A 19,865-nucleotide genomic window follows, 5' to 3' on the forward strand; every position below is an offset into this window, starting at 1 on the left:
AGCATTACACTTTCCTAAAAACTAGTCCTGCCAGCTGTCCCCAGAAATTGAATATAAAAAGACGTGGTTTTCCCCTGAGTCTCCTTTTCCTCTTCAACCACTTTTTCATAACTTCTTCTTCTACAATGCAACGCTCCAGCTACATTTCGTCTTACATCACAGCTAACTTGAAGGAACCATCCTTCGCCGCTCCACTCAAGCTCTCTGACTTGGGAGCCCTTTTTAAAAATCACATTTTGGTATGTCTAGAAAAACTAATGCTTGTTTGGGCCAAACCCAGACTGAGCCTTCCAGACCAGCTGCTTCTGAGAACATTTCCAGACCAGCCACTGCTGGAAGAGTAGAACCCGAACCAGAAACTGTTTTCCCAGAACCTTTGAGTGTTCTGCAACAGTGTAAAATTTTGGTCGACACGTATAAGCCTTTTGACGAGGCCAAACCTGTCACTGACCAACCTAAGGGTTATTTTCTGTTTAAGTTGGGACTTCCCAAGAAAACAGAGTCTTTCACTACTGAAGATATCCTCTTGGGTATCTTTAGACCTATTTTATTTGAAATGAAGAGGAAACAGGACGCCGAAGACCAGCGTGCTCATGAACTCTTCATGGCTCAGTTCACCAAACCTGCCTGTCCTGAGCCTACCAGTATTACCAGTACTGTCGTTTCTGAACCTCCAGTCGTCGATGACGGCTGGACAACAGTGCAAAAGGGCAAGTCCAGCAAAACATTCAAGCCTAAGGCTCTTGCTGGACACACCATCCCAGGTGCACTCAAAACCATGACAAAGAGCACAAAGACATCTGTCATGACCTTTGTACCTGCTCTTTCGGCACTTGGGCCATCTAATACCAAGAAATATAATACCTACGAGGCTTTAGACGTTGAAGACCTTACCCAGTCGTCCGCTTCTGAATCAGAGGACATCTTTTCTTCTCCTAGCCTGGTCTGTGAGTTCTAACTACTAGGACTCAGTTACAGACATGGAACCCGAGCCTGGAGCTTGTTTGGTTCCCGTATAAGAAGTTACCTTATATTTTGCACCTCAAAATGGTAAGTAAGCTTCTTTTTTTGAGTTTAAGTGTGTGTGTTGGAACTTGAACTCGGTGATGGTGCCTGGTGAGGCACAAGTGGATCGGTGGATCCCTAGCATATCTATCTATATAAAAAATAAAAAAAAAAAATATAATATAACAATTTGGGAGTAAGTGTTGGTTTAGGAAGCGTTTTATGTTATTTCGGTGGCTAGTTCCAGAAAATTGGGGACCTGGAAAGTATACCAATCAGATTCGAGGTTTAATGACATTCACAGAGTGTAGTTGTCTGATATGAAGAAACAACCAGACCTTTTGTTTTTGGACAGCCCCGAGTTACCATACTACTAAAATCGAGAATCATTGGAAGCCAAAAAAAAACATAAACCAAGACTTAGAAATCAATCCTCGCTTCATCAGTAACATCACTTTCCACACTGCCAGCTCCACACTACATTCAGCCACGGAATTCAATATTAAAGTGTGGCAGTGCCCAAAAACCCAAACAGGTGATATGATCATTGTACTTGCTTCGTACGGTCTTTTGCGTAGCGAGAGACTTCTCTTTCTATTTTCGACAGGGACAAAGTCACAACCAGAGCAATGAACGGCATTTATAAAGACTCCCTCTGTCATGCTTTTCAAGTAATTACGCTCACCTTGGAGCACCAGAAGGTAGGAAAGTTTGTTTTAATATAGTACTCGTGGACTTTCTGCCAGAGAAAAACCACGTATATGTACTTGAAAGTTTTGATTTCTAGCCATTTTATCAACATTTCGAGCGATATGGACTCCTTCTATGTATTTGAAAAGATAAGAATCAAAAATGGGAAAGTTTCAGGGAGGAACCGTTTAGTCCGGAAGGCTATGTGTACCGGCGATCCTCGCCCTTCAGGTCCGCAAATAGAGTCATACAAATTGTACGCTGATTATTCACTAGTGATAACTACCTATTTATGTCAAGTTCGCTGTGGTCACTATGTGCCATTACCAACCCCAAACAGTCTGTCAGATATCTTTTTGAAGTCTGCTCGTCTTGCCGAAGGTGTTTCAACCCTTGGAGAAGGCCCACTGCCCTCTTCTACATCCTACAAAGTCATATACCATATTTACCACCCAGAAATGTATAACTTTTGCATCCCACGATTTCTGAAAATTGGAAAGCCCATTCCACCAACTTCTATGTTCATTAATACAAAAGATGCTTCTTTTAGAAATGGACCAGAACCACGCTATCTATATTTCGAGCCCACACCCGCACCAGCACCTTTTCAAGATGACCCTGTTATCATAGGAGGGCCTTTATTGATGGCAGAAGGCAAAATCTTTCAATTCGACAAACGTTATCCGCAAATTATGTCTCCAATGACTAAGTTAATCTACCGTAGAAGGGATTACTTAGCAAAAAGCTCCTATTGCGTGGGGAAGTTATTTTTAAAGCTCAAGAGTACATTTATACAAAGTACTGACTTGAAGGATCTGCAAGACAATATTTTGAGTACGCCTGCTTCGATCCCAGATTTTCTTGACCTTGAGATTGAGTATTCCCGGAAATCATCTCCACTTTTCTCCAAAACACCAACTGAAGGGCCTTCCAATACATTGATTCTTTGGTTAACAATAGAGTTACAAGAGCTTACAAGCTGCATGGCTTGCGTAAATGGTTCAATGGTCTACTCGGCGGCAAGCAATGAGCTAAAAACGATGGTGCTTCTCGACAGACATGGTCTAACTGGGATAGATTTCAATTGGCTTGACAAAACAAATGGCTTTTGGAAAATATCTCACGATTCATACTCATGTATGTTACCTGAATTAGGGCCCACTTTTTTTTCAGAGAGATTGAGGAGAAGTTATGGCATTAGAATTTCCGTTGGTGTTAGAACAAACGAGGAAAATGTCATTGAGCTTAGCTCTTTTTTAGAGTTTTCCGTTGCAAAAAAAATATGCTTGAAATCCGCCAATGATTCTTTCAACCAGCCGTACTATTACATTCTGACTCCTTTGCAGCTAGCTTTATCGGTGAATGGCAACATTGACAGGCGGGTTGGAAACCGAGTATTGGCCTATCCAGGTATGGTTCTTGATAACCTCCTTCGTCTTTCGATCAAGTTTCCCATTAGACTTGATCAACCTTTTCTGGAACAATGCATTCACTTGAAGGTGATGAAAATCAAAGTCGCTCTACTTACAGCCTGGGAGAAGTATGAAACTCGTCCTTCAACGTCTCTGATAATAGACTTGTGGATAGTACAAGGTGAAGAGTACTTGCCTGAATTCTCTGATATTAGAATCAGACCAAACTCGGCTTTTCCATTATCGAATCTTTTTAAAGGCTTGAAATTACCTAGTCCAAATCAAACTCTCTTGACAGCCCTGCTGAACCGAAACCAGGCCATCTTAGTATCGCTAATTTATTTCGACAAAAACGAAAGAAAGCTTCATTTCTTAGAGGACACTTTACCTATATATATTGAAGATCGGAAGCAAGACCTTGTGACGTCTTGAATTGCATAACTTGATGATTTGGGCAAGGTTTATTTCTTGAAGCTGTTTATTAGGTCTATTCTGAAACAAAGGCCAGTAGGCTTTTGGCAAAACATGGGAATATGGTAACTTTTTGGTTTACTGCTGTTAAGATGCATCCAGAAAGACAGGAAGCAAAATAAGAAGCAAAATCATGTACTTCTTGTATATGTATGTATATATATTTTATTTTTGTTATACTCGTTAATTAAAGTCTTCTTCGGCTCTATGTGTCTGTGAAGCTTTACCATGGCTTTAGGAGATTATCAAAGAGTATCTAGTAATAGAAATAGCTTCCTTCGGTGGAACTTTGATGGTTCTAACTGTCTAACGTTTCGGTAGAACACGTGTTTTCGTGATTATGGACGCTATAGACGGTTTGGTGACCTGAAACTACTAATTTGAGCATTTAAAGTACAAAGTCACATAGAAAATTATTTTTCAGTTTCATAAAGCAATTTTTGGCCTTTTAGCCAACACTATCTATTTACCCAGCTCCATTCCTCTAACAAGAAATGGTTTCGTGGTCTAGTTGGTTATGGCATCTGCTTAACACGCAGAACGTCCCCAGTTCGATCCTGGGCGAAATCATTCCTTCTTTTTTTCTATTTTTGATTCATCTAGCAATTTTTTTTTTAAAAATCTATTTACATGATGCTACTTTTTAGCCTTGAATCTCAGGTCTGGCTTGCTGGCTTTGGGCAAGGCCTTGGGGTCCTTCTTCGCAGCTCCACCAGTAACATACTTCGTGGCCTTGCCCACATCCTCCTTAAAGTCCTTGGCGCCTAGCTTCAACTGCCAGAAAGGCCCGTGCTGCTCTCTCAACTTCTTCTTTTTCTTCTTCACTTCACGGTTCACAATGCCGATTTGCTCGTCATAAGGAATACCAGCCTCGGCTTCGGCAATAGTTTCCTTACCGAAGAGAAGATCAAACACTCTTCCGTCCGACCAGAAGAAACCCTTTCTGTCGACAATCCACGACTTCTTTGTGGTTTCCTCCCTCAACACGAAAAAGAACAAAGAGCTATCGGCCGTACCGTAAAAACCTCTTCCTGTCCATACTCTGGCTTTATGCTTTCTGTTCAAGTCTCTCAATGGCACAGTAAACACAGGAGAAGGTCTTCCCGGAAGCAAAGGATACGACGTGAACTTGATGTGCTCAACGGGGCCTGGCAAGTACCACATTCTTCTAATGAGTCTTGTAGGGAACGTAGCGGTCTGGTACGCCATAAAAAGCATAATAACACCCATAATACCGTATTTCGCCAACGACGTGACCCACTCTCTCTTTCTAATAGCTTCTGCAAGCTCCTTCTCGTTCTCCTCGTAGTCCTTATTGGCCTGGTACCATGCCCATTCTAGCAACACACAGCCATACACAGTAAACACAATGGCACAGCAAAAGCACGCCAAAAAGTAGAGTCTATGTGGCTCCAGCTCGTATAAAAGCTCTGGCTTGGTCTTATTCTTAAGAATCAGAATCACCTGTCTAAACGACATGTTAGGCCCCACTCTGGGCACGCCAGGTCTAGGTAAAAGCGTAGGCACATTCTCTTTCTCCAACGGGAACTTCGGAAGACGGTCTTTGAGCTTGTTGGTTTGGTCGCCCTCGCCAGGAATGTGTTGTTTCAAGTGTTTCCATTCGCCCTCTGAAGGAAGGTTCTTCTTGGGGTTGAAGTCCTGGGGCAAGTTGGAGTTCCAGCGGCGGCACACGACCAGCAAAGGGTTTATGGGATTCACGCTGGCCTGGAAAAGCCACCTCGAAGGCCCTAGCGTCGATCTGAGGCCTGCTCTAAGAAGCATGTGGAGTTGGATGGGCAGTTGTGGAGTTTGAGATGGGTGAAAAGCTGGGTGCGAAATTTGTTAACTATGGGGGACGAGAAGGCAGGGAACGGGAGTTGTTGGGGGTAAAAAGGAGTGAAAAAATGGATTTCATGGGGGTTTTGGAGATGGGATAGGGTTTTGGTGGCGTGTTTGGGTTTTGGTGGGTTGGCCTTTTTGGATATATCTTGGAATGGGTCTTTGGTGGTAGGGACATGAAGACGTATAAAGAGAAGTATTGAGTAGCCATAGGCGTCATAGGCAGTATAGGCTGTCTTGTAGAATGACTTGAGACTGTTTATCCAATGGAATAGCATTTCAAAGACCATGGCTGTCCAAGATGGTCTGTGGAAGGAAAGTAGACGAATACCCTGCTGGTCTCCAACCGCTCTGGATCCTGAAAAAGTGACTTCGTCTTTATATGAAGCGGTACTTTTGCTTCCAAAACGCTTGCTTAAAGGCTCTTAATGGACATAGGTTCTCTGGGAATCGTCCTGGCAGGCCTCGTAAGCCCATAGGACCTCCACAGTCCATTCAAACGGTTCATTGGCTTTTTATGACCTCCAAGAAGCCCAAGGCAACCAGTCCCAGACACTCCAGAGTTTCCTTGGCAAACAAGTCAACCCAGGCATCCTCCTAGGCCATATTCTCCCTTTCTGAGCCCTAGCTCCCTTCCTGGACCTTCCTGGACCTTCCTGGACCTCTTCACCGTCTGATCCAACCCATCCTCCATATCCCTCTCCCTCTCTCAGACCTCGCCGCCAGACCTCGCCTTCGGCTCGGTCTGGATTCAGCTCGGTCTACCTCGCCTTCAGCTCAGCTCTCTTCAACTGAACAGGTCTCTGCCCCACATACTTCCCGTTCATCTCCTTGAACGCTTGCAAGTAATCGTCCGCCTTTTCAAACGCCACAAACCCATACCCCCTGTTCTCCCCCTTATGGTCCTTCACCACCCTTGCCTTACTCATACTAGCGTACTTGGCAAACGCAGCTATCAACAATTCGTCTGTAGCGTCAGGCCCTAGGTTCCCCACGAAGAGCCTAAAGTGTTTAGGGTTCCACTTTTCGTCCTGGCCAGTGATTTTCACGTGTTTTCCCTTTCGACTGTGGAGGTACGTATCTGGGCGTTTCCCCACGGCCGCCCGTCGGTCAGACAGTTTGGTGGGGTACTTGGAAGGAGGCATGGAGTGGTGGTAGGTAGTTGCGATGAAGTATGAGGACTGAGAAATGGCTGCGAAAAGTGGTAGTAGGAAAGTGGTGGATGGGAGGTAGTTGGGAGGAAAGGGCAGGTAAAGAGGTGGGAGGTCTGAAAGGGTCGCTGGAGTGAAGAAGAAGGTGGTTTTCGTTGTTTTGGGGGTTTGGGGGTTTGGGGTTTGGGGAAGGTGGTGGTGTTTGAGTGGTTGTATGGAACGCTCAGTATGTGTGTTACTGGTGAGCAAGTGTGGCAGTGGAGATGGTAGTGAGAGGAGTTTTGGGGGAGGGGGCTTGGATGTGGTTTTTTTTGGATTTGGGAGGAGAGCAGTTGAGTTAAATATTGTATGTTTTTGGTCAATTGGTGTTTATAGTTGGTGGTTGTAGTTGGACTGGGTATAGAGAGAAGTGGTGGGGGACAGTAGGACAGTAAAGTATAGTAGAAGATGAGCTTTGGAGTGAACTGAACGTGAAAAAGGTTCTGTATTTCTTGATTAGCCCGAATATCATAAATTAATTGTATTTTCTTTTCTTTCTTTCTGAATCTGTGGAGCCTTCATTGATGCTTCCATGAAAGACACCAGTAGGCCCAGCCAGTCAAGGGAACAGCAAAAGCAGTCAAACGAAGAGAAAGCATATTTTAAAGAAAAATTAAGAAAATGAAGAAAATGAAGAAAATAACACCAAAACTCTAAAGCCCTAAAAATACCAAAGATACTCTTAGATCTCTTCTTATGGTACTTCCTGGAGAGCCCATTCACTGGCTAACTAGACCGTATCCACCAGTTCCACCACCCACTCCAATTTCTTCACCCAAAACTTTCAAACCCAAAATCACACTGTTCTCGTTTTCTCCAATCCCTACCTTCTATCTTTTTCACCTTAAAACTTCTCCCCCACCTTCTGCCAACCACTCCCCATGGTCCAGTCGCATCGCGAAGTATCAACATTTTCCACCTCATCGAGGCAACTACATCTTCATCAACAAGTGCACCAAAACCTAGCACTGGCCAGTTTCCCGTCAATTCCCATGTTTATACTATCGGAGCTTTCGGATCTAGTACGGGTTCCGCCTCCGTCGTTCAATATCCCGACCCCTGTGGCACTTAAAGATGAGCTTCATAAGAAGTACTCCAACAAGGTGATCTCCAACGTGGGGCTTGCAGTGTCGGTGTGGGACATTCTGGAGATCAAGGATGGGCTTCTTAAGCCGGGAGATGGCGGTGCATACGTGGAAACACAGTTCCGCATGATAGTGTGGAAGCCGTTTGTGGGAGAGATCTTGACTGGGTGGGTGCAAGAATGCACAGCCGAGGGCATCAAGGTGAGAATGGACTTCTTCAATGATATTTTCATTCCAAAGGACTATTTATTTGAAGGGTGTGTGTTCAGGCCGGCCGAGCTGGCGTGGGTGTGGCAGCCAGACGCCGACACTGACTTGTACATCGATGTCAACGAACAAGTGCGGTTCCGTGTGGAGGAGGAGATCTTCGCCAACATCAAGCCCAAGTCGTCGTCGGAAGCGCTAGGGCTCGAGACTGACGCCACAAGGGCTCCTCCTTACGCCTTGGTGGCCTCGTGCCAAACCGACGGCATGGGCTGCGTCTCCTGGTGGGACTAGCCTTAATTATATTGCATATACTGCGACGTGGATGAGAACTTGAGGTTACCCTTGATCACCTTATCGACGGCCTTGAGGAAATCCTTCTCGGTGGCCACCTTCCGCCTGGCCCTGATGGCGAACATGCCTGCTTCCGTACACACAGAGCGCAACTCGGCACCCGTGGCGTTAGGACACAAACGAGAGATCAACTCCCACCTAATCTCCTTATCGCAACTCATGGTCTTGGCGTGGATCCGGAAAATGTTGGCTCTGCCTTCCAAGTCTGGCAAGCTGAACTCCACCTTACGGTCGATACGACCAGGACGCAACAACGCTGGGTCCAATGTGTTTGGTCTGTTGGTGGCGAACATCACCTTGATGTTGCCTCGAGGGTCGAAACCGTCCAACTGTGTGATCAACTCCAACATGGTTCTCTGCACTTCATTGTCACCGCCAGCGCCGTCGTCGAAACGGGCGCCTCCAATAGCATCCACCTCGTCAAAGAAAATAATACACGCTTTTTTCGTTCTAGCCATCTCGAAGAGCTCACGCACCATACGAGCACCTTCACCAACGTACTTCTGCACCAACTCTGATCCAATCACACGAATAAACGTAGCATCTGTTCTGTTGGCCACCGCACGCGCACAAAGCGTCTTACCGGTACCAGGAGGTCCGTACAAAAGAATACCTTTAGGTGGATCAATACCCAACTTGACAAACCGTTCTGGCGATAAGAGTGGGAGCTCCACAACCTCTCTAAGCTTTTCAATCTGCTCTTTGCAGCCACCAACGTCACCATACGTAACGTCAGGCTTCTCCTCCACCGTCATCATCGTCACCGACGGATCAATTCTAGGAGGAAGCGGCAACTGGATCTCGTACTTTTGTCTATCTACACCCACTCTCATGCCTTCTTCAATATCTGTAGGCGACACTCTCTCGCCAAGCCCAACCACAAACTTGGCAATCTGCTTAATGTTGATCACGTACTTGCTCTTGTTGTCTGCGTTGGCCAACATTCCCACCGCTGGCGTAGGGTTGGTTGCTTCTATGATCTTCGTACACCTAGCCACCTGTAAAGGCTGTTCCTGGGACATTCTCTGCTTGTCGCCCATCACATCCCATAAATGAGGGGCACTGAGCCCTGTGTCACTCTCCTTGATGCCGATATTTTCTTTAATTCTGTCCTCAATGTCCTTGAGGTCCTTTTCTATCTGTTTCAACAGACTGGCGTATGGAGCTGCGCCGTATGTTTTAAGCACCTGGATGTCGCCCTCTGAGAGAGGCACGATGTTTTCAGGAGCGGTATCGTCGTCTTCGTTAGGCACGTATTTGTCCCAGTCGGCTTTTGGTGGCATTGTGGGAGGATGAATGGTGGAGGTGTGGTGAGTATGTGAGTGGATTAAGTGGCGATCGGTTGTCGTGGTGCACGGGTGTGGGACAACCACTAACTACCCGTAAACAGAAGTGGTAGAAGGAAATTGGGATTTTTGCAATGGGGTGGGAGATTAGGTTGTGTGTGCTTTGGAAAGTCTGTTTTCTTTGGTTTTGGTACCTTTCCTTGTTGTTGGACTGGGAGGTGGTGGAAAGAATGGCTGCGAAAAACAGCAACGGCATGGTGGAGTGAAAAGACAGGGAGATGGTAATTGGAGGGTGGAGGATGGGAATATAAGGGAGTATATTTTGCAATTTTCTTGTCTATTTGATGTTGTTTGATTTTGGAAGCGGCATCAAAAAGTATATGGTTGGAGGTTCTCACTGGTTGAGACTGTTATGTAAGCAAGACACTCAAAGAGGGTTATATGATAGCTAGAGAGGGTTAGAATGATTACTATAATGGTGTATTCGGCTGTTTTGGCTTTTGAAAGCTCCAAGTCTTCTGGTATGCTAAAGTATGAAGGATGTACAGTGAGTGTTGTAGTTCTAAGATCTATATGATAGCTAGAGATGTCATGGCTGGATGGAAACTAGGGAAGATAAGATTGTCTCAACTCTTATCTCACATCTTTATATTATCCTGCTTTTACTACTTGCTTTTCAAGATTTGAGTCTTTTTGAGGAGAATTGGAAGGTTTGTGGAAGAATACTCATGTTACACAGATAAGTCTCGAAATGAAGCTAGTAAAGGAAAAAGCGTCAAAGCTATCATAATCTCTTTTAAAAAGGATCATTCAATTGGCATTTGTTCATTAGAGAAGTTGAGCTTTTGGTGGACATTCTGGGCTTCTCACTTTGGAACCCAAAGAGAATACCACCAACCAGGTAATACCACCTGTGCCCCAAACAGACCTTCTTCATTCCTTTTGTCAAAATAAAAGCACAACTTATAAGAAGACTTTCTGTATTAACCATTATCTAAGTGTTTTTCTACATCTAGGGCCATTTGGTAACCTCCATGAATTATATGAACATCATTCTATCTCCCCATAAGATTCCTAAAGAAACATATAGCCAGATACTTTCCTTAGTGTTTTCTTCATTCTTTCATTCATCATCTTTACTGCCCCACACAATACCAGAACCAACGATGCTCCAAAGACCATAATCACAAACCAAATAAAGGCCAACGAAGCAGTGTCAGAGTGTTCCCATACTAAATCGACATCATCGTTTATTCGTCTCCAAAGAAAGTCAGTACCTGCCCACTCCGTAATCCTCCTCTTTAAATCAACAAACAACCAATAGACCGTATCTCCAAGCACCAAACAGGGCCCTTCAAAAGCCTTTTGGAAGAAATGGTAGTACATAATGAGATTGAGCCAGTACAATTTGCTGTTAGCGCTGTCAAAGCGAACCAATGCACATATTAATGTAAGAATGATGGCGGTGAATTTAATTTTAAGGCTAGCTGTATCAAGAAGAGGTTCCCATTTATTCACACCAACCTTGAACTCTTGAATAACCTTAGGCATTTTTAAGATGAACAGTGGATCCATTGTCAACCCGTCAATATAATACAGCGATGAACAGATAGTATTCTTGATGATTCTTGCATTAGCAGCATATTTTGGCAAGTGTTTTGTTTTAGCAGGATACATGGATAGTTCTTTGAATATCTTCTTGACCCGGTGTTCTGGCATACCAATTGCACGTAAACCACAGACGGCTTCGTCGATGTATTTTTCGAGCTTGAGCGCCTCTTGGTGGTAGACTTTTGCTTCACCAATTGAGTGTCCTTCTTGGATTAATTGGCGTTCAGAGAACCGTTCACTGAATGGAACAAAGGACTCTTTGGAAAGGAACGTTGCATCCATCGTTTGCGCTATTTCTATATACTCCAGTTCTGTTTCGCTAGTATTGTCGTGAATAAAGCCTGGAAAGGTTTCCATGGAGCTAACGGTTTCTGACCACACTTCTTGTAAATTCATGATGCTTTTGGGATTTAGCGTGGGCCAGTTGAGATAAACAAAATGCAACGAACAGTGATAGATTTATTAGAGTGGCAGTCTCTTTTGGTCTGAGCTAGCCATTATCTTTCTTTTGTAATACTTGCTCGAAATGTATTAACCTGTGGATATATAAATATGGAAACTCCAGCTTCGCATACTGGAAAGTGGCTAATACCTAAATTGGCTCCACGGTTTACAATCTACCTTCTGTTTTAAGCATTTAAAGTGGAGATTTTGTGACATACCAAATCAACAGAATGTACGTAATGTTAAAGTCTTTTCGAATATTCCGTAAACTCATCCCTGGTTATGGTTATAGTTCTCCAGGAGAGTAAGATGTACCGTAGATAAAGCGTTCCTGAGCTCTCCTTAAGAGGCACAGGTATTTTCTATATGGTTCCTGGTAAAGTTGAAGAAAGACAAAATTACCACAAACATCAAAACGTCAATGAATTTGAATAGAGCAATACCAAAAGTGCCTACCTAATACTCTCCAGAGATAAACCCTCGTTTATTGCTTTCGCTAATTCATTAATAAAAGGGATTCAAAAAGACTCTAATCACACTGTCGGTAGCTTGAGAAATGTCGAACACTTAATTAAGAAGGGAAGATAGCCTTCTACCTAGACCATTACGCCCCATTGAATCCTATATTCTCCCAAAATCATCCCCCTCCTCAACGATGCCTACTAAAATCATCTAATTATAATCTTTTTCGCACATGACTCTCGTTGCATTGAAATCATCTAAAAGACACAGTTAAGAATTCTGAGGAAAGTGCCTACGAACCAGTAATCCATCCACCCTCATTTTTGTACCATCCACCTCAACTTTCCCTTTTAGGCAAGTACATAAGCGTAGGTGATTCCCTTAACTTCCAGCCAGAAGATCAAAAAACATGTAAAACTTCTCAAACTGCTCGATAAATTCCTTAAGAACTACTTTAGAAGAAATTGGAAATTTTTATCAAATGATTTGCTGTAGATTAAGGCTAAGCATCTTTATCTTACGAATAATTATATACAGTATTAAACATCAGTGTACGTCCTTTATTTTGACCGATACGAGGTGGTAAACAAATTGGGATCACTTTTGGAAGTCAGAAGCTTCATCTTCATTCAAAAATGCATCGAATATGCCTTTAAGGTGATGGAATTGATGGATGGGTTCTAAAGCACTTGCCTAAATGGGAAAGTGAGGGTGGATGGATCAAAAAAAGTGCTGTTGTAGAGCGAGACACACCCGTACACCACAAGTATATTGGTGATAGAGTCGTTTGGAGCTTGGGTCCCTAAAAGTGTCGAAAGAAGGGTTTTTCGGGAAAATAATGATCTGAGTCTATTTTGAGGAGTCTACTTGGTCTACAACTTCAAGGAAATGCACTTTGGGTGAAAATCTGATTTTTGGGGACAATTTTTGTGTTTCCATTTTTGTCAGTATTCAAGAAAATTATTAATATTATGTTAGCATTATGTAAAGTTTACCTGATTTTTTGAAATAAATTGAGTTTTTCCATAAACTTAATCATTCAGAAAGACTTAAACTTTGAAGATGGAAGTTTTGCTTTTATTATTCTATCTCAAGAGTTATAAGGTAAGCTTATTCAACAAAAAAAAAAAAAAAATAAAGCTTAGGGTTCACTGGGGATCAACATAGAATGGGAACAATTTATCATAAGGAAAGGGTGATACTTGTATTATTGTATCGTTGGGACGCCCAAAATTCGAAACCTAATCTATAAATTCTATTGTAATCTATTAAATGATTCTAGAAACTCCAACATGCATGGAGATAGCTGAATATAGCCATCTTTGATGTGCTCAATCGTGGCTACTCAACATGATCTAAACTTATATTTCATCAACAGTCTTTGTGAGTATCTTCAGCTTAGATTTAAGCTGCTGTAGTTTGAGTTTAGACTGTCGCTGGTAAAAACTAGGCTTTGGTTTCTTCAGCCACCTAGTAGCCGGTTGACAGGCAGATCAGCACCCATTGTAAATCAAACCTTATTACATTATGCGAGTGAAGATGTTAATACGTATTTCAGCTTATAGAAGATAGCCAGGATTCACTTCATGAAAGTTTATGCCTCGTAGTTCTTGATAAAATGATAGTCTAGCTCACTTGACTCCCAGCCCTGACGTAGGAAATCAACACTTTTTTTTTTTTATCTCGACTCAAACCACCTGCCTCCACCATTCGACGGAATTGATAGGTCTCATGATTCCGAGCACTTGGATCAATGGCAACAATTGAAGACATGCATGGGTTTACCTTGCTGTGATCAAAAGATCCCGAAGCTTTCAGAACACCGGTTCGATAACACCAAAGAGCTAGCCGGTAGTAGTAGAACAGGAACTGAAATGAACACCTAAACAACATGACATGTCTTTTAAGGCTCTAGCTTTAGACATGCCATTGAAACCAAATTGACGGAAGCCCCAGACCTCTATCTGTCATTAATTCAGTGAGCCGACTGAACTCAACGTTCCGTCAAGCGTACCAAAGTAAATCACAAGGTAAAGGTATTCATAAGTCATGCTTTGAGAGTGTTTGACGCGTCTCCTATCTGCTGGGTAGCCTTAGGTAGCTTCTGTTGTTTGAATCACCCAATGAAACGGACCCAGCCAGCGTTAACACCACTTCGACGGGCCATTCGAGGAAACCACAATATGGTATGGGATAGGATAAAGGGAGACAAGGCTAACTTTCAACCTTTCTGGAACACCCTGAGCTACCACCACTTCCTGGAACATCAACAGATCCAAACCGAAGGGCCTGCAGTGATACTTATCTTGCGCGGCTGCAGAAAAGGCCCAAACGGATGTAAACAAGGAACCTTTGGTCCATCTATCCACCCATATCGAGGTTTCTTCCTCTTTTAAGCTGTTACAAAGCAAAAGGTGTGTTTTTGGACTACCTCCTCGACAATTGACTGACCTGGGCCTTTGTGGGCTCTCCAAAGTCCCTCACCCGCCAAACAGCTTCTTCCAACTCCATCCATCGCCAACTCCCATAACAGAAGCGTCACAAAGCCAAATACTTCTACCAGGATAAACAACTGTTTATATACTTTTAATTGACGGGCAACAGGGGTACAGGGACTGCAGTTGAGTAAAAGGCGTGACCCCCCTTCCTGAAAGCTGGTAGGTATAAGTAGAGACGATTTCGCACTCCATTTTTTATAACCCTGGGACCACTTCCTTTTTCTAACAAAAGACGTTCTTTGTAAGTCGTAACACCATAACTTTACTTTGGCGAATTTTTCAGAAACTTCTAACTCTCCAGTTCTATTTATCTTTGTCGTGGGCATTTTTCTTGTGGTCATTTATTCTTGTGGTTATTTATTCTTGTGGTCATTTATTCTTATGGTTTATGTGGTTCCTCTGGTGGGTCTTGGCTTGCCTCTTTTGATCTCATTGGGATTTATTGACTGGTAGCAGGGAAGGTGTTCATTTTACGCTGAGAAGCTTCACCTTATTACGAGGATACGGGACAGTGGTATGGAGGTGTTTTGAAGGAAACGGATTGGCAACCCCTTCTGGAGAGACATCTCCTGTGCCACCCACTGGAACCCGCCGAAGATGGGACACTGGGTCCAACCTTCTCGAGACGTAAAGTGACCCCCTCTGTGAACTGGTTAGTGGTTCTGACAGGAAAAGATTGGTATTGGTAGGATTCATCAGATATTCAGTTTTTTAAAAGAGAATCCCACCGCCGATTCTGCATCTTTTACTGTGGTCTCGTGCGGTAAATGATTAGAGCTGTCACGATTCATGGTGGACCCGACCCGCCTGAGAGTTTAACGCAGCCCTTGGGCGGATGCCTCGACTGGCGTGGTTTCAGAGCCTTTCGAGTGAGCTTTAACAAGCAGGTCTTTGAAACACCCACAAGGGTCTGCACGGCCAGACCCTTGCTCTTCGGAGAACCTCATGTTTGGAGTTATCATGCTGGCATGAGTACGTTGCAAATGATTAGATTGGTGGTTGGAGTTTGACAGCTAGCTCTGTATCTTTACCCTGAAGGCGACTTTCCACCCGTCGTCTTCCTCCCCTGTTTATGCGTCCCATTTGCGTGGTAGCCTCCTCAGGACAGAGTTTGGTTACTTAGTGATCAACCATTCTGGGGAGAGTTTTGCACGCCTTTGGATAAGTTTGACCAACTTTTCCACATTTGCACTTGTTCCCTGGGGTACTAGTGGCGAGTGAAAAGATAGGCCTCATGGAAAGAGACCGGTTTATGGACGCTCCCCATTGAGACCGACCCTCGGATCTCGTCTTCAAGTTCCCCGGGTGAACCCTCGAGTCTGTGTGCCATCATGCACGGCTTGTTGTAAGCTTACATGATAGATGGCGGGGCATTGCAACAAAACCCCGCATTATGAAAGAAAAACCTTGCATTAGGTTTTTTTTTCCCAAGTTAGTTGACTTGGTTTTTTTTTTTTTTTTTTTTTTTTTTTTCTTTTTACTATTTAGAAAGTACATAGAAATAAATGAGGTATACTTAGCCGAGCTTGGCTCGGATTAATTCCATGCAAAAGATGTTTATGCATGGGTACGGAAGATTTGATGATGGAGTCGCTTCATTTGCATGAATGTATGCGACGCAGGGCGAGATTATGCTGCAAGAGAACAATAGCCTGGTATCACGCGCATATGCATGTCTCGCTTCCTAGATGATCCCAAGTCAATCTACATGGCCATAACCTTCAGTGGTGAAGATTTTATACATCAGATATACGGAGCTGATCTATATGTATCCATGTATTTACAATGTCCTTCAAATGTTTTAGTTAGGTGGTGGTCGTCAAGAATAAACTACTAAGCACCGTCTTAAGAGTCTCACCAACGTCACATATGTCCAGAGTGGTCAAGCCTTCTAAAGAAGAGAGTCTCACCTCGCGGAGACAGTCAGGGTTGAATACACACTGGTAGACAACCCACCCATTTCCCGCTCCCTCGCGCCAAATCGCCCTGGCCCTCCCCTACGCTCCACCACCGCCAGCCCACCACTTCCCTGCCGTGCCCCCGCCACCCCACAACCCACGCCCACCGCCACCGGATGTGAAAAGAAAAACACTTACTCTTCCCAATTGACCTGCTAAAGTGGTCTTTTCCTGCATCGTAGCGCCGTAAAAGTACCCTCTCTATTTATGTCTTTTTCCCCCGTAGACCCATCACGTTCGAGAAATGCACCTCCAAAACTATCCATACTTGTAGAAAGCTACCCAAGTAATGCCCCCTCTCAATCACCACTCTAAATCCTTCATGCCCACGCCTCTACACCGAAAAGACTGCTCTGGAACCGCTTCAGTATAGAAAAAAGCGACCTTGCCATACCAAAACACCCGTCCACCACAGAAACCTACTACTCCACCAGAATCCACCAAAATCCTCCAAATCCCAAGGCTACCCCTTGGACGATTCCAACAAACATTTTCAACTTCATTTTGATGACCACTAAGTACCACCAGCACCACCATTTTGGTGCCAAAAGAAAGCCACGCTTCGCGGGCTCCTCCTGAACCTCCCTACTGCCCAATCCAACCGTTTCTACGACGGTCCCGCCGCTTTCTAGAAAAGGACAACAAACACTACGTTTTCCCAGTTTTCTCCACCATCACTGACCCAAAGGCTAATCTACCCACTCCAAAATGTTCCCCCAGCCAAGACCTACATTTTGGTACTACTTACACCGCCGCACCACCTCTCTATCACCTTTTTTTGCAGCCATTTCGCCAGGGGCGGTTTTTGAAAAACCATAAGTAGCTCCAAATCGACACTTTTGGTTGTTTTGGTGCACTGGTGTTAAAATGTAACAAATCACTAACATCCAGAATTTCAACCAAAACTGCTTGCCTTTGCCCTGGAATAGCTCCCCGTAGAACCCGTCCTGGAGCGGCGCCAGACCTGCGTTGGAAAGTGCGCAAAAAGAGCTGTCTACTGGTACCAATAAGGCATTTAGTAGGTAGTTGGTGGGGAAGCAATTACAGAGTTTCTGTAAAAGTTTGTAGTCTTTCGTTTCGTTTATGGGAACGGCAGCGGTAGAGGCGGGTTTTGTAGTACGCTTTGGTAGTACTTTCGGAGGTCTATGTTACCTTATAAATGGACTCTTTAGAGAAATCCTGGGTAGATTACAATTGGTGTGTAATTACGACCAGAAATCACCAAATTCGAAAGAATTAGAAAGCACCAGCAAAAATCGAATTTCAAAAAAAAAGTGCCCAGACCGGTGCCGTTGGACTTGTAGAGTTGTCTACTATCTACCGGTGGTCTTAGAATTGGAATTTGAAGCTTCTCTGGCTCGGCCCCCGTTGAAGTCCATTTTTGGAGAAAGTACTCCAACTTGGATATTCAACCTGAAACATGGCAATATCAATTGCTATAGTGGAACGGGTACTTTAGCCCCTGCAGAACACCCCCTGAACTCGGCAAAGCCCAATTTTCGTTTTTGGTGTTGCAATCTCGTTGTAATCGCTTTTTAAATTTTCGTCATCGACGTTTCGTCACCGTTCTCCCCACCACCAGCTCCAATGGCTCCCAAAAGACGTCCATCAATTCTTCAAGAACTCGCCGTCCCGGCGAGCCACCCAAATCCCCTAAATCTAACCGCCTTCGAAGGCAATTCCAAAAATAAAAATCCACCCCAAGGGTCCCCCTTGAAATCACCGTTTTTTTCCAATTTCTGAAATTTTCGTTCCTCGAAATCCCAAAACCTCATGACTTTCCCCAGCTTGAAGCTCCAAAAAAAATTATTTTTCTATAAACACCACCGCCGTAATATTCGGCTGCCGTTACCCAACCTGACAAATTACCAGCCTCCCACGATGCCTGTGGCTGCCACAGCAGCCACCTGAAAACGCCCAAATCGGACCTTCCAAATACCGATTTTCCAAAACCGCCTCCAATCGCCATAAAAACCGTACCACTCAACTCCCCGTAACCTAACGAACCCAACCGTACCCATCTCTCAACCGTAGCATTCAAATTGACCTCCTAATACTCTCCTATCCGATTGTTGCTTACGTAAGCAGCTTCTTTCTCTTCGTCTTCCTGGTCCCCCAGACGTCGCTACGCTTCAAGCCGACCCTCTCCCACCATCTCCACAACCCAATCTACATCCCCCTACCCTTTAATCCCCAAAACTATCTCCACCAATTCCACTCCATCCCCAAACTCCCACTCAAAACCTCCACCCAGCCGTATCTCCACAACCAGAGCTGCTGGGCAGCTCAGACTTCGCCAGGCTGCAAATCCAACCTCGACAAACCCACCGCCAAACTTCCAGCCACTTCCATTTTTCACCATACATTTTCCAATTTTTGAGTTTCCAATCCATGAACCTGGCTCTCGGCTCCGGACCGCGGGAAGCCACTTTTCACTTTTTTCGAAAATGAATCGTTTTCCAAGGGTCCCCCCTTGAAATCCCGATTTACCCCCCAAATTGACATAGTTTCTTAACTATGGGGCCGATCTTTGGCCCCACCTAAACCACCCTTCCGGACCTACAAAAAATACACCCGCCACATCTTCTACTCTACGAACCGCCCTCTTTCCAACCGTACAACTCCCATCCACGTACCACCTCTGTAGCCGTTGCTGTCGGCGGTGGAACTTTTCCACCGCACTTTTCACCGCCTTCCCGCAACCCTACCACCACCAAACTCACACACAACACCACCACCACTACAATCTACCCATCAAACCACCAACCTCCACCAAAACCTCCCTCCAACCCCTCCATTACTGCCCTTCTCGTCCTGACCACCCCAACCATCTACACCAAAACCCGTACACCCCATACTATCGCGAACCCACCCATTTCCCACACCTCGCGCCAAATCGCCCTGGCCCTCCCCTACGGCCCACCACCGCCACCCCACAACCCACGCCCACCGCCACCGGATGTGAAAAAGCGGAAATTGGGCTTCCTAAAGATGTCCTTAAGTCTTTATAAATATACCGGATTGGTGTTCAAATCGGTCATTATAATAGGTGGAGTTTTGTAAGTGAAAGTCGCCTCACAAGCGTCAATATTCGTAAAATTGACCTTTTTGGTTATTGGAAGTGTGAATTAGAAGCTTAGTGGTATGTTTTGGTATTTGTTCAGCTTCTATTATGTTTGTGGCAGTTAGAAATGATGATAGTTCTTTTCTGGTCGTCGAAATGGTCCAAATATTTTGCACCCAAATGCAATGTAGAACCCGTACATCCCTATACTAAAGGGCATATTACTGTGGCTGGGAGTACCACTTATGCTACCTAGGGATAGATACAAGGAATTTAATGTATTTAGTGGGGT

At 44.4% G+C, this 19,865-nt stretch overlaps 6 protein-coding genes and 1 non-coding gene across 7 annotated transcripts; 3 read left to right on the top strand and 4 right to left on the bottom strand. All coding sequences in view use genetic code 12, as the record gives it.

Annotated features, from left to right (window-relative positions):
* Positions 1–241: 241 nt before the first annotated feature.
* Positions 242–958, top strand: CXQ85_002984 (uncharacterized protein; the record flags this gene model as incomplete). Its single annotated transcript, XM_025486641.1, has 1 exon — positions 242–958. The coding sequence occupies one exon, from the start codon at positions 242–244 to the stop codon at positions 956–958; it is 717 nt and encodes a 238-aa protein (XP_025344191.1).
* Positions 959–4,074: 3,116 nt separating this feature from the next.
* On the top strand, positions 4,075–4,148 carry CXQ85_002985. The gene has a single exon. It is a non-coding gene; the product is annotated as a tRNA-Val (tRNA).
* Positions 4,149–4,214: 66 nt separating this feature from the next.
* Positions 4,215–5,360, bottom strand: CXQ85_002986 (uncharacterized protein; the record flags this gene model as incomplete). Its single annotated transcript, XM_025486642.1, has 1 exon — positions 4,215–5,360. The coding sequence occupies one exon, from the start codon at positions 5,358–5,360 to the stop codon at positions 4,215–4,217; it is 1,146 nt and encodes a 381-aa protein (XP_025344192.1).
* Positions 5,361–6,178: 818 nt separating this feature from the next.
* Positions 6,179–6,562, bottom strand: CXQ85_002987 (uncharacterized protein; the record flags this gene model as incomplete). The annotated part of the gene is made up of 1 exon (XM_025486643.1): positions 6,179–6,562. One exon carries the CDS (start codon positions 6,560–6,562, stop codon positions 6,179–6,181), a length of 384 nt encoding a protein of 127 aa, XP_025344193.1.
* Positions 6,563–7,599: 1,037 nt separating this feature from the next.
* CXQ85_002988 (DNA-directed RNA polymerase III subunit) lies at positions 7,600–8,111 on the top strand (the record flags this gene model as incomplete). Its single annotated transcript, XM_025486644.1, has 2 exons — positions 7,600–8,078; positions 8,099–8,111. 2 exons carry the CDS (start codon positions 7,600–7,602, stop codon positions 8,109–8,111), a joined length of 492 nt encoding a protein of 163 aa, XP_025344194.1.
* Positions 8,112–8,192: 81 nt separating this feature from the next.
* On the bottom strand, positions 8,193–9,533 carry RPT1 (proteasome regulatory particle base subunit; the record flags this gene model as incomplete). The annotated part of the gene is made up of 1 exon (XM_025486645.1): positions 8,193–9,533. One exon carries the CDS (start codon positions 9,531–9,533, stop codon positions 8,193–8,195), a length of 1,341 nt encoding a protein of 446 aa, XP_025344195.1.
* A 1,077-nt stretch (positions 9,534–10,610) lies between these two features.
* On the bottom strand, positions 10,611–11,429 carry CXQ85_002990 (uncharacterized protein; the record flags this gene model as incomplete). Its single annotated transcript, XM_025486646.1, has 1 exon — positions 10,611–11,429. The coding sequence occupies one exon, from the start codon at positions 11,427–11,429 to the stop codon at positions 10,611–10,613; it is 819 nt and encodes a 272-aa protein (XP_025344196.1).
* Between the last annotated feature and the right edge of the window lie 8,436 nt (positions 11,430–19,865).

This window comes from Candidozyma haemuli, assembly GCF_002926055.2.
Source record: "Candidozyma haemuli strain B11899 chromosome Unknown D_2014730914, whole genome shotgun sequence".
NCBI lineage: Eukaryota > Fungi > Ascomycota > Pichiomycetes > Serinales > Metschnikowiaceae > Candidozyma > Candidozyma haemuli.